Source organism: Camellia sinensis, chromosome 10 (genome assembly GCF_055761805.1).
Source record: "Camellia sinensis isolate YWXY chromosome 10, ASM5576180v1, whole genome shotgun sequence".
Classification (NCBI taxonomy): Eukaryota; Viridiplantae; Streptophyta; class Magnoliopsida; order Ericales; family Theaceae; genus Camellia; species Camellia sinensis.
The window spans coordinates 165,207,956-165,231,702 of NC_138970.1; the positions used below are offsets into that span (position 1 = coordinate 165,207,956).

The following is a 23,747-nucleotide window of genomic DNA, read 5'->3' on the forward strand; positions in this document are numbered from 1 at the left end:
CTTTACCAAATGAAAAGTATCTATAATTATGCTAAACCGCGTGAGACTTGTAATTTATCACCTTTATTGTTCATACATTCCATCTTTCTTAATAATTGTTATTGAACTTTGAGCGAAGATTACAAGAGATTGAGAGAAAGAGACAAAAATCTCCCATAAAATCTTTGACTCCTGTAAACCTCATTAATCTTAAAAAGTATTTGAAAATTTTGATCTCACGTGAATATAACGTTTGTTACATGAATTCGGGTCGGGTCGGGTATATATTTGGATGTCAAATTCATAAAACCATAAATTTAAGGGTATGAGGATTGGACAAACAAATGTCATATTTTTATATTTTTAATCGAATATGTAAGATAAAATGGTATTATATATATATATAACTTATATTGTCAAAAAGATATTTATAGCAATTATATAACAATATATATATATATATATATATATAATAATAGTGTTATATATAATTATATAAGAAGTATCCATTTAAAATTATCGGATAGAATAAAACACATGCCTGATTAATGTCAATCCATGTAAGCCATGTGAGGTGTTGGGAACTTTGGTTCATATTTTAAATGAAGAATGAATTATTTAATTGCTCAAACATCAGTCATGTAGGAGCCTACCATCATTAATAGACATTCATAATTCATAAGAATATAATGTTTATAGAATTTTTATACAAAATTTATTATAAGAATAATGTGACAGTATAACATTATTAAAATTATAAGTTAATCTTACCGAGTGTTTTATTTTAAAATGATAGATTTAAAATTTATCATATCATTTTATATTTTCATAGCACTACTCTTATTCATAATGAAAGCTCATAATTTCTTAAGCATTCATTAATTGTAAATGATGGGGCATTTATATTTCTTATATTTATTTGGATTGGTTTTAATATAGTTTGTAGTGGGGATTCAAACTCTTTGTTCACTCACATATTGTCCCTTGTGGGGGCAACATTGTTAGGTCTTTGTATGTCCTCCAATGCCTAGCCTTTTAAACATTCTAATTCTTTCAAAACATCCCAACCTACCAAAATAATTTTTTGGGGGGATAATCTTTTGAGTGGGGTATTGTTTTTTTCTTTTTTCTTTTATGAAGGACATGATTTTGAAGTTGCTTTCTTCACATTTTTTCCCTCCATAATATAAAATGTAATGTTAGTGATTCTTAAAATATCACTCTTAAATTTAAATTTATTTATACTGATGTGGCAGAGGGTCGGGTCTTAATTGATTGATTCCTAAACAAATCAACAATTGACATGTGATAGTTCAGATCATTTAGGGTTAATTTGTAGGTGGTATTTTAGGGGTTTTAAATATTTTCCTAATATAAAAGTGAGTTTTTATATATTATGGGAATATTTTACATAATTTTTTCACATTCTATGTATTTATCATGTATGAAAGTGAAATAAAATAGCAAAAATATGTTTGGCGATTAATATCATTTCTCAATACAAATACACTAGCCATACCCAAAATGTCCAAGAGAAAATAGGTTAGTGACTACTTGGTTGTATTTTCATTTTTTGTTATTTGTATTCTTTAATCAAAAAAACATAGACAACTTGTTTGGTGAACCTTTTCTAAAACTATTTTTTGATAAAATGTAATGAAAAATCACTTTTCAAAACATCAAAAACCTATTTTTGAAATTTGGAAGTTGTATTCGTACAAAAATAAAAATTATATAAAAATGAGGACTCTTTTTCAAATTTTTCGTTGCTTTTGTTTTCAAATACATTTTATTTTCATAGATGATGATGCAAATAGATAATAATGCTCACTTGAATAGTAATTGTTGTTCAAATCATTATCTTTATGCAAATAATGATTTGAAGAATTCAATGATGTATATAGATTATAAACATGAGGATGTGGTTGAGCATTGATGGCATGGTCCAACTTCATGAAGTTAGGCCTACTTGAAAATAAATCACTCTCTTTTTCTCTTTCATTGAGAAGAGAATGTGGAGAGGAATTTAATTTAGAGAATATTTGAAAATTTGTTTTCAAGTGTTTGTACCTTCTGTTTAATGTAGGGAAGAAAATAAAATCATTTTCTATTGTTTGGTTATGATAGGAGGAGAAAAATTAAAAAAAAAAAAAAAAAAACAACTCCCAAAGGAGAAAAATTAGGTACTCACCTAACTTTAGTATAATGCACAAAATGATTGTTTCGAGACTTGAACTTATAATTTCAAGGTTATTAGGTTAAAATTTTACCATTGAACTGATGTTCACACCTAGAAAGAGAAAAATATAAGAGCAAAATATTTCACACATTATTTGAGTGTGTACTCTGTGCTTTAATAAATTTAATCTAAAACTCTGGTATTTTTAACCATGTGATGGTTAATGGATACGGAATGCATCGCTGGCCCTACTTTTCTAGAGTTTAATTTTTTTGTTGTGATTTTCTCTTATATTTTTTTATCGCAATAAAACACGTCAACAAAATATATAATTCAGAGTAAAATAACATTAAAATTATGCACTCTAAACCATTATAACTTTACTTCAACTTTAAACATATGTGTTTGGTAACGTTTACGTTTTCAGTTTATATTTACAAAAATTTTATAAATTGATTTTTGTTTATTTTTTGTTTATTTTTAGAAAAACATAAACTGCAAACGCGTTTGGTAATTGACTAAATGTTTAAAAAATTTTAAAAATATAAAAAGAGTAAGAAATAGCAAGTGGCGGCAAGTGGCGGCGGAAGACGGTGGTGGAAAGTGATGACGGTGGGTGGTGGGTAGCTGGTGGTGGCAGGTGAGTGGTGGTGGTGGATGGGTGGGTAGGTGGGTGACGGTGGCGGGTGGTGGGTGGCAGTGAGTGGGTGGGGGTGGTGGTTGTGGCGGGTGGCAGGTGGGTGGTGGTAGTGGGTGGGTGGGTGGGTGGTAGCGAGTGGGTGGTTGTGGCGGGTGGTGGATGGTGGTGGGTGGTAGCGGATGGATGGTGGGTGGGTAGGTGACGGTGGCGAGTGATGGGTGGTAGCAAGTGGGTGATGGTGGTGGTGGTGGTGGTGGGTGGTGGTGGTGGTGGTGGTGGTGGGGATGGGTGGGTGGGTGACGGTGGCAGGTGGTAGGTAGTAGCGAGTAGGTGGTGGTGGTAGTAGTGGTGGCAAGTAGGTGGCGGGTGGTGGTGGCAGGCGGTGGATGGTAGCGGTGGGTGGTGGGTGGTGGGTGGTAGCGGGTGGATGACAGGTGAGTGGTGGGTGGTGGTGGTGGTGGTGGCGAGGGGTGGATGGTGGTGGCGAGTGGGTGGCAGGTGGGTGGTGGTGGTGGGTGGTGGTGGCAGATGGGTGGTGAGTGGTGGTGGCAGGTGGTGGTGGGGGGTGGGTGGTGGTGGCGGAGGACGGTGGTGGAAAATTGTGGCAGGTGGTGGCTGGTGTTGGGTGGCAAAAAAAAAAAAAAACTGAAAACTCAAAATGGAAACACATTTTTTTTGTTTTCATTTTTTGGCCAAATTTATAAACTAAGACCACTGATTTATAAATAAAAAATTTTACCAAACAAGTTTTTATTTGAGTTTTTTAAATTTTGTAAATATGAACAGAAAACAAAAAACGTAAGTGTTACCAAACGACATCTTATATTACCACAACAATATCATTGTAGAGAACTCTAATCCACTTTCTTAATATACTCCTAACAATTGAATCGCGTCTTTAATGTTTTATATAATCTTATAATTAAAAGTGTATTGAGACAGAGAAATTAAGAGATCTAAGGATTAGAAATCCTTGATCTGATCAATGAGATGAGGACATACGTAATTTCAAATCAACTTCTTTTTTTATTAATTTATCAATTACAATCACAATAAAAATCAAATACAAAACATAAAATTGTTATAATGAACTTTCAAAGCGGGAGTGAAAGTAGAAATAAATTCAAACTCATGTGAAAAGATTTAATCACTGAACCTTTTTCCGACCATGCAACAAATCCTAGTTAGTACACATTTCTTGGCAATGATTAAATGAATATGACATGAATTGTTTTATATATTTAGGAGAATATTAAATATCATTCTTCCTTCTTAAGCCCGCCATCATTATTAAAGGCCAATTTAGATTTCACGAGATTTTTGAAACTATAAAATTTAAGCAAATTAAGATATTTTTGTCATTAGGGATTGCAAATATTTTTTTCCCAATTCTGCATTTGCATCCATTGTCCCATTTTGCACGAGTTTTTTCCACCTCACTAGAAAGCAAAGTGGGAATGGATTTTCTTCCCTGATAATATTTGTTAAATATTTATATAATTTTCTTAAATATGAGCAAAGGAAGAAGTATGTAATTTTATTATGAATGCAGACTAATGATAGTCAAAGATGTAGGCTGGTCACACTTGTACTACTACATTAAACAAATAGTGGTGGATAAACTTCTTTGGGCTTTTTTTTTTTTTTTTTTTTAATTTTTTTTTTTTTTTAATTTCTTCTCTTCTTCTTGGGACTCTTCAAGAACACATTAAAAATTTAAAGTGAAATGATCAACAAACAACCATTATTACATTCTCTATGATCTTTATATTGGTTTTTTGTTATCGAAAAACATAAACTAAGGTCTAGTTTGACATGTTTTGAAAAAGATAAAAAGTCAAAAAAGTTACTTAAAAAGTTAGAAAGTTATCACTATTCACAAAAAAAAATAAATTTACACATAAAAAAATACAACTCAACTTTTTGTTGAAGTGATGGGTTGTCCGCGTGATTGGTCTGTTGTATTGGTCTAAAAATGATTGTCTCCTTTGCGGGCAACCATTTATACTGTGTTGTTCGGCCTGTGGGGGCCACCACGGGTCACATTTTGATAATCTGAACCGTTTAATATGTAGAACTCATTGAATACTATATGTTTATAAAAAATCACATTGATTAGATATCGCTAACTATATGATCAAATCAGTTTTGTATAAAAAAAATGGATAGTGTTATAGTTAACTGGTGAACGAAAACTAATCCGAACAATATGATTTCGATATTCGATCAATGTGATTTTTTATAGGCATATAGTACTCAACAAGTTTTACATATTGAACGGTTCAGATTATCAAAATGGGACTCGTGGTGGGTCCCCATAGGCCGAACAGTACAATCCAAATGGTTACCCACGAAGGAGGCAATCATATCCTTATCTCTTGCGCTCTGCCCAGAAAAATGTGTCGTACAACCTATTACACTTATTTCTCATATACACTTATTTATACAATTTTTTATTACACATTTTTTTTATAAAAAGACAAAAAGTTGATTCAAACATCTATTTTTTTTCAACTTTTTAGTCTAAAAAGACAAAAAGTGCACTTATTTATGACATCCTAAACGACCCTAAAAGTTCTCTTCCAATACTTCCTAGTAATCAGTTTTTTTTTATTTTTTTTATTTAAGTTATTTTTATTTCATAAATTGTAAATAAAAATTATATCAAATATTTTGACTCAAATTTTTAATATATATATGCATATAAAATAATGCATGAGAGTTTTTGAAAATGTATCAAAATGTCTTAGAGATACATTTTGTTTTAAGGGTTGAGATTAATTTTCAAATTCATCCTAGGATCAAGATTTCTTTAATTCACACCCACACACCTTCTTTTCCCCTCTTTTTGTTCACTTATGCATTCTCTCTCATACCCACTTTTCTCCCTCTTTCCTTTTTATTTTAAGTTAATTACCTAAAAGTCATATTTACAAATGTTATGATAACTCAAGTCTTATTTAAGCTTTTTTGAACCAATAACTCTTATTTAGTAAGACTGATAATATTATCAGTTTTTTTCAATTTTTAAAACTAAGAATATTATCAATTTTACATAGCAATGTTTCAGATAATTGTTTTACTAACTGATGAAAAAAACAGAACATGAGATTAAATGTTGTTGCTTTTCTACTTATTGGTTTGATTCAACTATGTAATAAAACGAAGAATATTAACCGTTTTTTTCAATTTTAGAACTGAGAATATTATCAATTTTTCATTTTTAAAGTGTTTTTTTTTTTTCCAATTTTGCACATCAATGTTCTATCATCATGCTCCTTTATAGACACAAAATTTTTAGTCTTACACAAAAAAAAAAAAAAAAAAATCAAAATTTTCATTTTTTTTAACACATAATTTTATTTTATTTTTTTAGTTTTTTCAATTTAAAAGTTGATATTTTAAAATTTTGAAAATCAAAATAAATGTCAAATCATCATATTTTTTTATAGATAATCATAAATGATGAACAATTATTGCTTTGAGGGTAATTTCGACTATTACAAATATAATGGAATTTGAAAGTCTAAAAAATCTTAGTTCACACTTAATGGAGTATAAGTTCATAAATTAAGATTTGTACGTAAATGTTCCTTTATTTTTTTATTTTCCCTCCATTTATTTTTCTCCCTATTTCTTTATTATTTTTCTTTCTCCCTTTTTGCTCACTTACTTTACTTACACGGTGGACACAATATACACTAGTATATACATGGACACTCTTAAAAATTGCGGTGTGCAGGATCATTGCATTTTTGTTAATGGCGAAAACAGCCCTTGTTTTTAACCTAAAAAGTATAAACCTTTTACCAATGTCGACAGGGACTCATCTCACAAGGAGGGCCATACAATCCAGCATGATATGAAAGATCGTTGGAAAATTTGAAAATCTTCGAAGATTTTTGAAGAATAATTTCGAATTCTTTAGAAGATGATGAGAGGCTTAGATTATTCAATAGTCTCAACTTAAAAATACAAGAGTAAAGGAGATGATGGAGATAAGAGATTGGGTGAAGAAGAAAGCAACGTAGCTAGAGAGAAAAAAATGGCAAGGCTCTCCCATGAATCTTCCACTTTCACTTTCAAGGTTGATAATGGAGAAGTGAAATTAGTTCTTTCCCAAAAGTTAAATCTCCAAAATCCATCCCTTGTAAAGCTATGGGTGGGTGCTATTTATAGGCACCTCATGATGTAGGATGGAGCCCATGTGCAAGGCACATGGGGGATATTCTCTCTAACCACCTTGTCCGAGGAGGTGACCTCTCCGAGGATGAGGAAAACCCCGAAGAGGAGATTAACCCCTCGGCGAACCCTTCTTCTTAGCCACACCTAACCAATGATCCCCAATCATCCCAAAGGGTTAGGGGTAGTCCCAGAGGACGTCCTGCCGCAAATATTGCCGAGTCTCAAGGACCTCCTAGATCATGCCACCTCGACCCGGGTATAGGCTAGTTTAATGGAGTTTGAACAAAGGATCCGATCCCAATCACGGAAAGCTCCGACTTCTAGATTGCGTCTAAATTCGTTCGAAGCCAAGTGCTTCGGAACTCTAGATTCGTGGATCCGAATCCTTTCGAGTCCGAGTGCCTCGGATCTCTAAGATAGCTCAATACCCTTTCGAGTCCGGATCCGAGTAAGTCTCTAAGTTCGTGGATCCGAACCCTTTCGAGGTTTAGAGCGATTCAGCCCGTTTGATGGCGATAAATCCGGGCCCACCAATCTTGGACTTGCGATAAATTCGAGCCCACCAACCTTGGACTATTGGGCCTAATTAATTTAGTGGGCTCAAATTAGCTCCTCTTACAAAAGATATGGCAAAAAAAATTTGAAAAGCATTAAGCTAATTCATTTTTAAAATAATTAAAAGAAATATTGTTTTTCTGGATTGAATCGTGTGCTTTCTTTTTTATTAAGCTTTTGTAATTTGTAATTTTATATGACAAAATTTCTTTTAGTTGTAAGTTTTTTTTTTTTTGTTTCAGTGAGACTGTGAGTGTTTAGATACAAATCCAATCCGAATTGTACTAGTGTAGAAGAGTTTGTGTTGACATTCCGTATATTGAACATTCCTTATTTGTCACTTTGATGATTATGTAGTGTCTTGAACTTCTGAGAATGTTGTTTCACCACTCGAGTGGTTAGCTTATATATTTGCGCCACCTTTACTCACACCTCTTGAGCAATAAAATGTGCGCTCGAGCGGTCTTCGCAACTCTGTTTGTTATAAAGTATGTCGTTTGCTGTTTTTAAGGTTGAACCTATCAAAATTCTCAAAGAAGAGAGCTACTAAGGTTTTCTATATTGGAGAGTGTTTATATATTGATTTTCTTGATAATTTGAGAGTGATCGATAGATTTACGAGTTTTATATTGACATCAATCATTAAGGGATTTGTTTTTATTATTTCATTCACAAAAGAGAGCTGTGTTCTTCAGTGAATTCCGAAGAACTTGAGTCTGAAACTTTGGTGGATTCCGGAGTGCCTCATTGTCGTGGATTCGACATTGGCATTGTGAATTCAACATTGAGCAAAACAATTCCAAGGTGAAGATGGTGATGAAAGAGACACATCAGGTTTGGTTCAATTTGGGCGTGAATTCACTAGGTAATTGAAGGTACTCGTGTATAATTCTTTTTTGTCTTTTTAGTGAATTGTTTTGTGATTTTGGCCTGTAGTTTTTTTTTTTTATATCACAATTGAATGTGCTCCAATTATAATTTTTTTTCGCGTTAAATCATTGTATCGATTTATTGTTGATTGTTTGATTGGGATTGATATTCACTATTTAAAATTAAAATATAATCGCGAATCAATATCTCGAGGGTTTTTAAATTTTTCATCTTTGATATGATCAGATTATGTTATGATAGTATGTATCATATATAGGGATGCAAATAAACAAAGCCGTTCATGAACAGGCTCGAGCTCGGCTTGGTAAGAGCTCGTTCGAACTTGGTTCGTTAATTTTTTTTGCGTTCGAGCTCAAGCTCGAGCTCGTTAAATTTTTAATAAACAAGCCCAAATATTCTAAAGCTTGGCTCGTTAGTTGGCTCGTTTAATATTTATTATTTATATATTAAATAATATAAAAATATGTATAAAAAATAAGAGAAATATGCTATTTATATATTTAAAAAATATAAATGTAAATAATAGTTAACTATAGATAGTACATTTATATAATAGTGGTAGTAGATATTATTATTTTAGTAAAATATGAACTTTTTTTAGTATGTTTATATGTATTGTATATATAATTATATAATCAAAGTTTTAATTGTAACTTTAGTCTCACATGCAAGTATAAATTTATAAATTTTTTGGCTCGTTAAGGCTCATGAACAGGCATCTCGAGTTAAGCCTAAGCCAATTCGGCTCGAGCTAACATACTAAAGCTCGGCTCGGCTCGGCTCGACTTGTTTGCAGCCCTAATCATATACTATATTGTCAACTTAACAAGAATAAATTATCTCATAAGTTTAACCTATCAGATAGCTCAGTTTACTTAGGGCTATTTTGGAAAGATAGTTAAAAGTCATATTTTATCTTTTAACTCATTTTGAGTCACATTATTTCTCACATTTTTTACACGTTTTTAAAAATAAATAAATAAGTCAATTTTTAACCATATTTTCAAAACCATCCTTAATAATTGAGGAACACACAGATCATTTTATCTGTAAATTGTAATCAATTATACGACTAATAAAATCATGATTGTGGACTAATAAAACCATGAGTTAAAACCATTAGTGAGTAACTTTCTGCTTTGAACTTATTTTGATATGTAACTTTGAAGAAAAAAAACCATGATGAAGCATCAACATTGATATCCCCCAGCCCAGCAAAAACCAACTGGGCAAATTGTTTTGTGGAACCCTTCAAAGTCCCACAGTTGAATTAGTGGGCGACCTTATATACATACATATATGGATACAATTTCACCGTAGGATTCTAAACTTAAGGGTTGATGTATTAATGCATGTATATTAAATTTTCCAAAAAAAAAAAAAATGGGCGGTAAATTCATATAATTTGAAAGGAAAATGCTAAACAAATATGATTTTTATTCAAAAAAAAAAAATGATATGACAGTAAATTGTTGCATTTATCAACTATAAAATGATGAATCTTTTAATTTTAAATGAATGAATATAAATGACGTGTTGTATTATGTATGAAATTTTTGGGGAAAAATGCATTTCAGTGGAGTGATGAAAAAAAAAAAAAAAATTGCATTTTCATGGTGGTGTAACTCTCTTGTGTATATGGTACAAAATCATTCTTGTATGTGTTTGGTACAACTTTTCATGTGTGTCAGAGTTGCACCTAAAAAATATTTCATTTGTAGTGCAATTTTTTTCCCACTACTTCATGTATTTGTAATTTTTCCAAATTTTTATATACAAATTATGTTTTTAGTTTTTTCAAATTTAAAATTAGGAAAATTTTTCAAAGAGTCCTATTTTTCTCATAAAATTCCCAAGAAGTCCTATTAACATTGGTTTTGTTCAGTTGTCAGAAACTTTGTGAGTTTTCTATAAAATTTTATATTTTTTGCAGGATATATTTTAAGGAAAAACTTATTGATTAATGCTCCATACCCCCTGTACTTCCCCACCCCCAGTGACCCCCAGCCCCACGTGGGGGTGGGTGATTAAAAAAATAAATAAATTGGCCAATGAAATGCCAGTAGAGGTGCTATGGGTCCCTAGCATAGTTGAAACTTATTATAGCTACAAAGTTAAAGATATGAGTTTCACAATTAAAACATTAAAAAAATTATGAGAACATTCATTTTGTGGTACTTTATTTTCTTCTCCTAACAACTGAACAGAGTGATTGATTTATGTGTTAATAGGACTCAATAAAAAAAATGATAATGTTTCAGAGCTCGAATCTTCTTCCCCTAATCCCCCGAATGCCCAAAACGACGTCGTTTTGGGCATTTGGTTTTTTTTTTTTTTTCTTCGTCTTCTTCGTCACGCAGGCTGAAACAAAGGGAGAGGAGAGGAGAGGGAGAGGGAGAGGAGAGGGAGAGGGAGAGAGAGAGAGAGAGAGGAGGCAGGTCGTCGCAGCCCTCCGCCGTCGCCTCTGCCTGATTGTCGCAGCCTCGCCTCCGCCGATCGTCGTCGCAGCCTCTGCCTTGCAGCCCCCGCACCTCCTCCACCTCGTCCTCTAGTCCTGTTGGCCCCCTCCAGTCCTTCCTCCTCCTCCTCCCTTCTTCTTCTTCCTTCTCTGATCTTCCTTCTTTTGCAAAAAAAAAAAAATCAAAAACGGCGTCATCGCAGAATTAGGGGGATTCGGGGGGGAGCTTTCGAACTCCCTAGCACGGTCCTAAAAAAAATTATGAAGTACACATTTTGAGAATTTTTTCTTAAAAAGTATTCTTAAATAATGGGAGTTTTTTAATATTATGCAAACAAAAAAAATCATATATAATGTTGTGATTCATTGTGAATTTTTCACTTCAAAGCAAAACACTATTGAAAATAAATTTATTTACAATCATATTCATATGCAACCATAAACACACAAAATAGTTGTGAAAACATGTCATTTTTTAACTTATGTTGGCTAAATGAAAGGGAAATGCAAATTTGCTTTGACAAGTTTGAGGTTTCTTTTCCACACCTTTCCTATTAAAATGCAGAAAGCTTCCATCAATTGTACGCAATATGTATTTTTGGTAGGCCTTTTTTTTTTTTTTTTTTTTCTCTAATAGTTGAGAATTGATTATAACTAGAATTCTTTACATCTGTTTCAGGGTGCAAATTCAAAATATATGTGATCACTCGCTAATCTTGCATACTATATATTCATCTTTAAAATAAAATAAAATAAAAATGGGAAACCAATTCTAGCCTTTCCCCAAAAAAATGATTTTTAGCCACAAAATTTATAAGTGTTGCTAATAAATACACTACAAAACAATTTCATGCCAAAAGCTAGTTTTTTTGACAAATTTTGATCTTAAAATGATAGTATTTTAATTTTTTTTTATAACTCAGTATCAAGCACTAATGATTGACTAATTCAGGAAATTAATCCCACCGTTCACTTACAATGAGTCCAATTAAAATCAAAATAAAATTTCGTACAAACTGACCCTAATTATTTAAGGCTAAGAGATTTTAAACGTGAGATTGTTTTACAAAGAGAAAAGTTAGGAATCATGAAAAAAAATTTATGAAAATGATCATGAAAGATTTATGATCTTTAGATTACCTTGATTAGTGTGTAGTGTTTTACTCTAAATGTAATTCAAGGGTCACAAAGATTTCATAATTATTTTCATGAAAGATTTTTTATAATACTTACCATTGCTGTTTACAAATATCTTAGGCATTTCTTTACAGCTGAGTGATTAGTGTTTTTCCAGACATTTTACTGTGCCATGCTCACCACATGCAATGCATGATGAAAAGTTTTATTCCAATTTGATTTGGTTCACTTTTTTACAATTGATGATGATGATAATGATGATGATGATTGATCCTTTTGCATGCATGCAACGTCAAAATAGAGAAAAATTTCCCATTCCCATTGGTCTCTTGAATTATTGGTTAGGCAAGAACATGTGTGTGATTTGGATCAATCACAAATAGGCAAGCCTAGTTGTGGTTGCGTCACTCTTTGCCTCCTTTGTGATTAGGTTAATATCACATCAATCACTGGGTTGTCTCTCTCTTTTATAGGCACTCATTATTCATAATTGCTTAAATTTAGGATTACAAAATAATTATAAGTCATAAATTTTATAAATATTAATAGATAAAATTATAATTTTTTTCGAAGATATGTAATGACTTTCTCAGACTAGCTCTCTCTGATTGGTAGCTTTCACTTAAATTTATGCATTAAGCTAAATTGTCTATTCCATTTTAAAAGTGGGTGATTATCTTATTAATTTCGCTTTTGATAATTAAATGATTCTTACTTTTAACAGCCTCTGTGATGGAGTCAAGATTTTAATTCATGAAACATTGTTGACATGAAATCCGAATAAAATCTATCACAATTTATCTAAACTCAATTTTCACTTCATGGTAAGGTGAATAAATGTTAGATGATGCCAAACTTTTATGTTAAAGTTACTGTCGAATACAGATAATTTTTCATTGATTTTTTTGTATTTTTATTTTTAATTAGATTTTCTATTTTTATTTTTAAACATGATGTTTGTCGATTTAAAATGCGATTACATGCATGCCTTAAAAAATAATGAAAACAAAATTATATTTAGGGGTTGTTTGGAGTATCCTAAATAAGTATATTTTTGACTTTTTATGAAATATGGGTTGGGTTTGAAATAATGTAATAGAGAAGTGATGCGACATAAATAAGATAATGTGACTTAAATAGAATAGTGACTTTTTGACTTTTTAGATTTTTTTGAAGATGCACACACTAGGAGATAAAGTGCATAAAATTTAGAATAAATTACAAATACATCTCTTAAAATTTGCTTAGAATACAAATAGCCTATAAAATTTTGAAAATTACATTTCACCTTTTAAAATTTATAATTGTCTAATAAATGACTATTTTTATTAATTAACCATTAAGTCAATTACCAGTTTTAATATGTCAGCCATATATTTCAATTAATAATCATGATAATTACATTGTTGTATTTGATAGAAGTTAAAAAAATTTATTTTTTCTGTTAACTTTGTTAAATAACAAATTTTAACAGCATCCGCATCAGCCTCAGTAAATTTTGAGTCAAATTATAACTGAAAAAGCCATTTTCATATTTTAGCTAGTCACCCACTGCATCAAACTCTCTGTTTTAACTCAATCCTATTAAAATATTTGTTATTTTTTTTTATAATTAAATTGATGACCTATCAACCAAACAATTCTTATGTTTTACAAAAGATAAAACTGGAGGAAATGTAAAAAATAAAAAAAAAAAAAAAAAAAAATTCCGTTGACCGGTTGACCGGCCGGACGTCTGGACGGACTTCCGGGCGGACATCCAGTTACACCCAACTCGCGTGTTGTAGCGATGAACAGTTCCTCGCTTCATCAGACGAGTTACTGTAGCAAATTTAACAAAAAGTTAATTTAACAAAAATTTACTGAGAGTGATAGAAGAAGGATTTGATGATTTGTTATTTATATTTTAACTTTTTGTTAATTTAAAGATACTGATATTGATGCTCTAATAAGGAGAAATTTATAATTTTCAGAACCATAAAAGGCAATCTGTATTTTAAACAAATTACAAGAAGTGTATTTATAATTTACCCTAAAATTTATAAGAAAATATATTAGCAAATTAAATATTAAAATGATAAATTAAGAAAAATACGTTTAAAAAAAAAAAAAAAAAAGAGGCATACTCAAAACTTGAAAAGAATAAATTCAAAAATATTTTTTAAATGTTTCAAAAATTGAAGAGGGGCACGTGCAGATGAGACCCAATGCGTCTCTAACATTGTCTGTTTATGACCTTATAGCCCAATGTTTTCTACCCTCTCTCTCTTCAATACAAGAAAGTTCAGTTGTAATTGCTAGTTTGATGTGAAAAAGTTGAAGAAAATGAAATTATACTTTAATTAAAAACATTTCATAGTTTGAAGCCCTCGAGTCCAGGACAAAGAAAATATACCCCAGTGCTCAACTACAACAAAGCATAGTACAATTGTCATTGCCCCTTTGAGAATTGGTTATTGTTATTTTTTTATTTTTTATAAAAAAAATGTAAAAAAAATATAAAAAATAACTCGACAATTTACAATAATTTTTAAAATTTTTAATTAAAATATCTTATTAACAAAGGAGGCATTACAAAGTTACAATCACTTTGACATGTTCATGTAATTTTTTTTGAAAATGAAACAACATAGCCTACATAACTGACTCAATGCATTTTTTGTCACATTGTTTGCCTAAATAATTTCCACAACCAAACCAACTACATAGTTCTTCCATAAAGCATGTCGTGTCTTGCCTAAGACTAAACATAATTAAAGAGGAGAATATTTCTTTCAGTCCAAATTTTAGATTGGAGGGCACTGTTTAGGCCGTGAGGTTTATCATGAGTCTAATTTTAATAATCTAAACCGTCTATTTTATCGGATATTTCCTATATTTTATCCACACAAAAAATTAGGTCGATCCGATAATTTTAACTTATTCAATTTTTTACTAAAAAAATAGTCAATTGTGTTTTTAAAAATAAACCATATATTTTTTTAACCTTAAACGCAATAAATTGAACAAGTTACAGTTATCAAATCGGTCTAACCTTTTTTGTGAACGAAATACACGAAGTGCCCGACAAAATGAATGGTTCAAATTATCGAAACCGGCCTGTCGTGGGCTCCATGGGCCCAAATAGCGCTCTCCAATCTAAAATCTGGACTGGAGAGGATCCTCCTAATTAAAGTGGACATTTTTTTACAAAATGTTTTCCATAATTAATCCTAAGAAATACTAAAATTGTATTATTTTAAGCTCATAAATTAATTATGACGAGAGTTAAGACCCTATACAATGAAAAATTATTAAGTGGTTCCAGATTAGTACGCGGTGGCCTAGTTTACATGGTGCTCAGAGTAATGGAAAATTGCAATCCATTACATGGTGGCCTTGTTTGAGAAGTAAAATTTTTAGTTAAAAAGTCATAATAAATTATCAAATTATTCTTTTTACTTTTTTTACATGTCTTTTATAAATTAAAAAAAAAAATTCAAAATGCCACTAAAAGAAATCAATTCTTAAACGAGCTCTAAATAAATTATCTTTTGTTTCTCAACTGCCTAACAAAGGTGAGTCCCAATATCCCATCTGCCTGTAACCCTGTAACATTTTTTGCTATGTAATTAGTTTGAACCACCATGTAAACAATGCCATTGAGTGCAATAAATTAAAAGTTATCTATCTTATCACATCATTTTGTGTCAAATTATGAGAATTTTTTTTTAAGAATGTTGAACATTTTTTCTTTCTTTTTTCTTTTTTTTTTTTTTTGGTGGGATTTGAAGGCAGACAGATGACCCAGATGCTAATGGGCTTCAATACATGCACTTCAAAACCATTATTGGTTTTTTGTTTAATTCAAATAAAAAGCTACAATTGAAAATTGACTTTCATTCTTTGGACTGAGAGTTGGGCCAAATTGAAGTAGTTAACAGAGCTGTAATAGAGAAACTAGGTGAGATAGTTCAATTAGAGACCCAAACAAAGTACAGCCCATAAACAAACCATTTATGCATTTGCAAGTCCAAAGCTTCAATAAGAATAATCAAAATTAGAATTTAAAGCATTTCTCATATACCTTTTTCCAAAAATCAACTTTCTCAATTATTTTTGCCTTACAAGATTAAGCAAATATTAAAACACTCTTTGCTAAAGATTTCCTAAATTTTTTAAATATAAAGGGGAAAAAAAAATTCATAAACAACTCTAATAAACAATTTTATGACCTCAATGTGAAGTTGACTAATCGATACACATCATGTCAAAGAAATATGAACAATCAAATGAATAAAACGAGTCACTCCAAAATCGACACGTGAGGTTGTTTGGTATAATTTTTATTTTAGTTAAAAATTGATAATTAAAAAGTAAAAGTTAAAAACACCCTTTCCTTGACTTCGAAGTAATCATGTTTTTTCTTTCAACTTATTTAAGTTTTTTTCTGCCTCATAAGCCATAAGCAAAAATTTCATCAAACACACACAGATTTTCAAATAATAAAAAATATATATACAAAAATTATAAGTAACTCCAACAGATTGGACCAAAAATAGACTAGTATCTCAAGTAAATAAAAAAATGAAGCTAGAAACCAGACTATGAACTTTTAAAATATTCTCTATAAACAAAAGAAGACTTTACAGTTAATAGATTTCTCATTAGTTTAATAGCCCAAAGAATGAATCTCAACTCCTTTTCATAAGGCAATGTTGCTTTAACTTTTTAAAGCTTTGTTCTAGGGCCATGCATTGATGCAGTGCATATTTTTTATATAATATTATAGAGCCATGAACAAAGCTGCACACACACAAACACACACAAACACACTCAAAGCACAAGGGTTTTTTTTTTTTTTTCCCTTTCTTTTTTTGTAAGATTTAATTACTATGCTAAAAGATATGACATGCTAAATTTTAATAGTTCAACAATAGAGGGGCAAAAAGAAGAAAACAACTCAAAGGAGTGTTGTGCTGTGAAAACCAACATATTCATGTATACTGCTTAGTTGGTGTCTCAAAGGGCAAAAAAGGTAAAGTAAATAGAAAGTTGCAACACCCACAATGAGCTATTTTTGGGGAAAATTACACTGATATCATAATATTACCTATAAAATTTGATCTCTCCAGCCCAGAAAAAACTACACTGATGGGAAGAACTTGTTGAGATTGAAGGGCAGTGAATAGAATTCTTCACTCCTTGTGTCAGTTTTGAACGACCGGAACCTGTCCCACCAGTGCATGCCCCTGTCCTTCCTTGTGTTCTCTGTCCGATGCAACGTGATGTCTAGGAATAGTGCCAACAAGCCAGCAACAAACGGCTCCGATGAAAAAGGCACGTTAATCATATCATTGAACTGTCAAAATAACAAGGCATGATATCAAGGAAGTAGCATCATTGAAGGTAGGTAGGCTGCAAACAAGCCGATTCAAGCTTGGTTTGCTAAGAATTACTCAAGCTCTAGCTCGGCTCGTCAAGCATTTGAGAAACTTGAGCTCAGCTTAGTCAACTCAATTACATATATGAGCCAAGCTCATAATGAAAAATTAAACTTAAATTAAAAAAAGAGAGAATTATGAGTAAAATATAAAACAATGCTTATATTATAACAAATTTCATGAATCAAATATGTAAATTTACACAAACACCAAACACAAATAGAAAAATAAAATAAATTAGTAAACATATATTTGATATATTATTAAAAATAAATATTAATTCATATTCTTTGTGCTCACAAGCCATATGGCTCGATTACTAAACGAGGTTAAAAACCATTTAGTAAACAAACTAACCTCAAATAAGTTTTAAATGAGTCATGCCAAAGTTGCTCATGAACAGCTCAGTTTATTTGAAGCCCTAAGTAGAAATATAGGTTTAGGGGAAATACCCATCTTGCCCTAGTGTGGACAGGTCCGTAACTGTGGCTTGCGGTGTACTCGTTGAAATACTGCGGTATTGACAAGCCCAAGTAAAATGAGAATCCCACTATGAACTTTGTTCTGAAGCTGTTTAAATTGCAGAACTGAAGGAAACTGAGACCTCCAGCGCCTGTCCAAGCATAATTTTAAAGAATGAAAAACTATAGTACTTTGAATAGATTAATAATTTAAAAAAAGTAAAAAATGAAAATAAAAATAAAAAGGGTCTCGTAATACAAACCTATGTAAGCAAAGAAAATACAGTACAAAGCTGCAACAATTGGCGCTGGAATTGAAGCGAAAATGGCTCCAAATTTCCCTGAGAAAGCCATATATGTTTAACAAATATAACTCAAATTTTACGCATCAGCCAGTGCCTAGAAAGTAAATATGTTACCGAGTATGGAAAAGAATATCATGAATCCAGCAGATATCTGCACGACTCTTCGGCTGCCAACACGTGTCAATGCAAGTAAACCAGCATTTTCACTGTCAAGAAAACATGCAACGGTCTCAGAGAAGGAAAAGGAAATTTGCTACTTAATTGACAGAAGCGATTTTCTAAGTGTGGGGGTTTTCTGCAAAGAGTCTTACACGGAGACTGATGATCCATTCCCGGTTCCAAATAGTCCAGAGAACAATATGCCCACTCCCTTAGACCAAGAAAAGTGAAAACACGAAAACAAAGTAAATTAGAACCTAAAGAAGGTTAACAATTACCTATTGTTGTTATTAAAAAAAGGTAACATCTTATTGGTGTGAAAATTTGACAAATTGAATAAGAATCTGCTTTTAATGCTTCAATATCAGGTAATAAACTTTTTCCCCAACTGATTGGGACAAAGGTTTGTTGTGTTGAGTCAACTTTTAGGTTATAAACCTTTTTCTTTAACTCTTTCCCCTTTAAGTAAATAACGTTGTCTTAATAAGGAAAAAATGGAGCACAAGCAATCATTAGGCCATCATTACCTGCCAACCGACCCCACGGCTAAGAATGGATGGTGGCAAAGGAGTTGCACTAGAATACCTTGCCACGGCGATGAAGGCACCAGTAGACTGTGAACAATTGAAATTATGTAAGAAAAGGTAACTTCATGATCACACATCGTTGAAATCAATCACCCCATATGAGAATTTTACTACAGAAAAAGTATCTAAACAACGAAATCTAATCTATTTATAGAATGCCTAAGAACGAATTTTGTTTTTCCTTTTTTAAACTGAGAAGGAGATGAACAGAGATAGCAATAAAATAAGAAAAACATGCCGGCGTATACATGACAAAGACATCACAGCAATGTTCCTGCTTCACAAGCCCAAAAGACCTTTGATAAAAGATCTCATGCACATAATTGGGCTTAACTCTTCTCTCTGATGGACAAAATGGAGAAGTAGATGGAATAAAGAATGAAAACGGCAATAGAAAAGGACACAAGAAGACGAAGTTAGGAGAAACAATCCAAACATTCAATAATGCGTTCGGGCTTTAGTTCATAAGCACAAGAGTACGAGTCAACAAACCTCTACAAGAGCAACAAACGAAGTAGCCATCATAGCAAACGCTTCACCAGCATCAAACGTTGGAGCTCCCCATTGAAATGGATACGGGACTCTTATCCTACAACCAACATGCACTACAAATGTAAGAGTTATGAACCAAAAAAGACCCGTCACCATGTCCTCCCATCCTTTTTTTCCCATTTAACCTGGAATTTTTAAATTAACATGTGTACCAGAACTTGTGACTACATAATACATCATAATGGGTTAAAGACAACAATTTGGCTTACCATGGAGCAGCACCTATAAGTCCAGAACGATCTGTTCGGCAGCTTATCTGAGTCTTTGATGGTCTGTTCTTATATGCACCGCCCACAGTAAGTAGGTATGCATAGATCCACACAATGACAACAGAGAATATAACGGAAAAGCGAACAAAGATATGACTCTTTGCGCCCAATAAATGAGGTACATACTGTACAAAAAACAACGAGACAAGAGTGTTTGAGTTGAGTTAAAATATCAACAATCATTTAAAGCTTGCTGATGATTTACAAAACAACAAATTAAAATTAAGGCAATCACCTGTGAAAAAATCACTAGAAAGATAAGCTGGGGCAGTCCAATTTCCACACATTTAGAGACCTACACATTAAATGCAAAAATCAATAACCAACCATGACAAGCACACACTAATGAAGAAAATGTTACAGTAATTTCTATGCACAAAACTTGCTTCATTGAAAACGAACCACATAAATACATACCAGAGGAAATCCAAACTCATAGAGCCCAAAGCCAGTCAGAGCAACCAAAGGAACAGCAGATAGTGGACTCAAGAACCTAAAAGCATTTAAAAAATATAAATTAACAGACAAAATTACAAAAATATTACAAGAAACCATGATGACAATAGACTTCATAAGTAGATTTTCACTGTTTTTTGGTTCAGTTCATCTATCAAGTTGTAATAATCAAGCAAATCACTAGAATTGTTTTATTAGCAAGTTTTCAACCAACCTTGCAATGTTGCGCCAAAGGCCACTAAAGCCGATGACAATCTGGAGAGTGGAGGCAACAATAAGGGCCCCCTGGATACCTCGCATTATCTTCTCAAATTTCTGCAAAAGCATCACAGAAAAGAGATCAAATTTACATAAATAAAATAGATATGCAGTCGTTGGAAGTTGGTGAGGTTCATCAAGCAACCTCCACGGGATTTAAAATGTCATTGTATCGACCAGCCATGACAATTGAAAGTGTTGTGGGCACAAAGGTGTAAGACCCTCCAATCACAGCAGGTAATCGGGTTCCAAACAATGTCTGAGTCAATGTGTTCAAACCAGCCACAAACAGCAGTGTCTGAATCATCTTTGCTTTTTCATGCTGAAACGACAACAATCGATTACCAATTAGATTGACGAAGAGCTACGTGTTTGAACAGAAACCCATTATAAGTATCGAGTATTGCTTGCAAAATTGTTATTCACATTGTCAAAAGTCTTACATTTCCTCCTCCCATCTGGGAAACAAGAGTGGAGGGAATCAGAACTGTTGTGCCTAGCATCACAAGGTAGTGCTGGAACCCAAGTAGTACAGCCTCAGCTGCATTTAGAAACAAAACCACAGTTTAGGACAACCATATCAAATTTATCAATTGCGCTATGAACATAAAAAAAAAATTATGGAATGAAACACAGACGTGAAATAAATGGCGGGTCGTATATGTGGGATCCACGTGTGTGCGACCCACCTTCAAAAATCATCTGTGCATTACTCTAAATTTGTTGATGAAAGACAATCCAGGTCTAAGAAAGAAAATTCAAGGAAATCAAAAATATGTTGAATGTAATGAACAGGGTTCTATATATAACCAAGACAAGATGAATTTTCTACATGAAGAGAAATAAAGATAAATAGTTTGGATAAAGTTCTGTAGATATGTAATATATATATATATACATGCATATGTCAATAAAACAGGGAAATGAACAGGAGCCAAAACTAAGGGTTTTGTGGATCAATTCAAATTATATTCATACATTGATATATAAAGCAGTGTTTTCAAAAAAGGGATGTGTAGATATATGCGTGTGTGTGTATCTACAATTCTACATAGACATACATATACGCATATATGTGAAAATAGAGGGAGAGAGAGAGAAGAGAAAAGAGCAGAATGTGAGAAACTCACGCCAAGGAGGAGGACTGGTAATGCAGTAAGAAATGTTGGGAAGCTGATCTTTTACCGGATGTGGCTGCAACTCATCCTGCTTTGGCGGCGGCGCAGCCCCTCCTCCTCCTCCACCTCCTGCCATCACTCTTCTCTGTCCTCCCCTGCTTCTCCTTACTTTCTCACTCCTGAATCTCAAATAAAATAGTACTAGTTACAATACCCAAATCTCCACACAAAACCCAAATCCCAAATCTCCCAAATAAATTAAGTATTAAATAAAAAAAATAAACTTATCACTAAAACCCAGAAATCTCACTCCCCAAAAACAATTCTCACCACCCAAACATACCCACCTGAGTAAATCCTAGTCAAAACATATCTACCATATATATATATATATATATATGGACTTAAAAACAATAGAGAACCAAAAGGTTTAGTAAAACTTGACTAGAAAAAGCAATGAAAGAGAGAGGCCATGAGGTGGGAAATGAGTTAAAACCCAAAACCCACTTGAAGAAACTTAAGAAGAGGCATGAAAGCGAGTGTGTGAGTGTGAAAAGAAAAGAAAAGAAAAGAAAAGAAAAAACAGGAAAGAAAGAAATAAAGAGAAAAAGCAAAATACGAAGCAAAAAGGTAAGAAAGAAACCAAAATACGACCTCTCTGGAGTCTCTGTAATCTGTGCCTATCGATGGCCTTTGGAAAGGGAATCTCTTTTACTTATATATTGTTGAATGAAATTAAATTTTTGGGTCGGTTTTGTTTTGGGTCTACTCCCTCTACAGCTTTTTCTTCTCTCAAGGTAATAAAGTTTAGAGATTGTTTGAGATTTTTTAAAATAAGGCCTCGTTTGGGAATATAAGTTTTTAGTAATTTTTTAATTTTTTCGTTAAAATATTATGTAAAAAAAAGTTGGTATATTTAGGATAATTTTTTGAATTTTTACGAAAAGATATGTAAAAAGTAGAGAGAAAATAGAATCTTTGACTTTTTTGTATGAGTTGTTGGCTTTTTTATTTTTTTAGTAACTTTTTGACTTTTTGACTAAAAAAGTCATTTGCCAAACGAGGCCTAAGTATATTTTTTGTCTTTTTAAATTAAAAAATTAAGAAAAAAATATGATTGTTTAGATTAATTTTTTGAATTTTTATAAAAAATATATATATTAAAAAATTATATAAATTAATGTATAAGAGAAGGCAGGGAGAGTAACAGTAAGGCCAACCGTCTTGCGCATAGGCATTTCACATAAGAAATGGTTGTCTCATTTGCGGGCATTGCATTGGATTGTGAAGTTCGGCCCCTGGGGGCCCACCACGAGTCCCTTTTTGTTAATCGAAACCGTCAATGTGCAGAACTTGTTGAGTATTATATACTTATAAAAAATTACATTGATCGGATATCGATAGCTATCTGATCGGATTAGTTTTTTTCAACTGTTAACTATAACACCATCCATTTTTTTATACAAAATTGATTTGATCATATAGTTAGCGATATCTGATCAACGTAATTTTTTATAGGCATATAGTACTCGACGAGTTCTACACGGTTCAGATTATCAAAACGGGATCCGTGATGACCCCCCACGGGCCGAATAGCAGCATGTTTTTTGTGCAATATGGCTGTACAATTTTTCAAAAAAATTAGCTTCACCTATGGGACATGAGACGAGTTTTATTATTTTTTGTGTAAAATTAATTTTTTATTATTTTTTTTGGTGAATAGTGATAATTTTTTAATTTTTTTTATAACTTTTTGAATTTTTAAATTATTTTGAAGATGCCAAACCTGACCTAAAGCACTGTCACCTTTTCCAATCCCTTTATGAGAGAGTAATGCTAAGGATTTAAATATTTTATACAGGCGTGAGACATATGTAATATAAATTTTAGGATGAATTATATTAATAGTTCCTATAATTTGGGATTTGTGTCACTGTAGTTTCTGACTTTTTAATTGTGACACATTTGACCTTGAATTTTGAATCTTGTTCTAAATAAGGACAATTGAAGATATCATTAGATTTTTCAAGGGTAAAATTGTCAATTTTATAAAATATAAACTAATTGGATAAAAATAAATGTCAAACAAATATTTTTGAATTTTTAAAAATTATTTCTACCCACTAAAAATAAAA

General features: G+C 32.1%; 1 protein-coding gene across 2 annotated transcripts; it reads right to left on the reverse strand.

Moving 5' to 3' along the window:
- Window positions 1–16,977: 16,977 nt before the first annotated feature.
- Window positions 16,978–22,399, reverse strand: LOC114295469 (nucleobase-ascorbate transporter 6). Of its 2 annotated transcripts, none has more exons than XM_028239701.2 (15): window positions 22,267–22,399; window positions 21,625–21,791; window positions 20,938–21,035; window positions 20,640–20,816; window positions 20,451–20,551; window positions 20,198–20,273; window positions 20,016–20,075; window positions 19,721–19,905; window positions 19,452–19,548; window positions 18,900–18,986; window positions 18,525–18,583; window positions 18,328–18,419; window positions 18,172–18,249; window positions 17,900–18,060; window positions 16,978–17,365 (listed from the first exon to the last, which is right to left on the reverse strand). In XM_028239701.2, the coding sequence occupies exons 2-15, from the start codon at window positions 21,746–21,748 to the stop codon at window positions 17,150–17,152; spliced, it is 1,611 nt and encodes a 536-aa protein (XP_028095502.1). In that variant the 5' UTR covers window positions 21,749–21,791; window positions 22,267–22,399; the 3' UTR covers window positions 16,978–17,149. The 2 variants fall into 2 exon arrangements, with proteins under 2 accessions (XP_028095502.1, XP_028095503.1); XM_028239702.2 differs by lacking the exon at window positions 22,267–22,399 and adding an exon at window positions 21,960–22,086.
- Window positions 22,400–23,747: the final 1,348 nt, after the last annotated feature.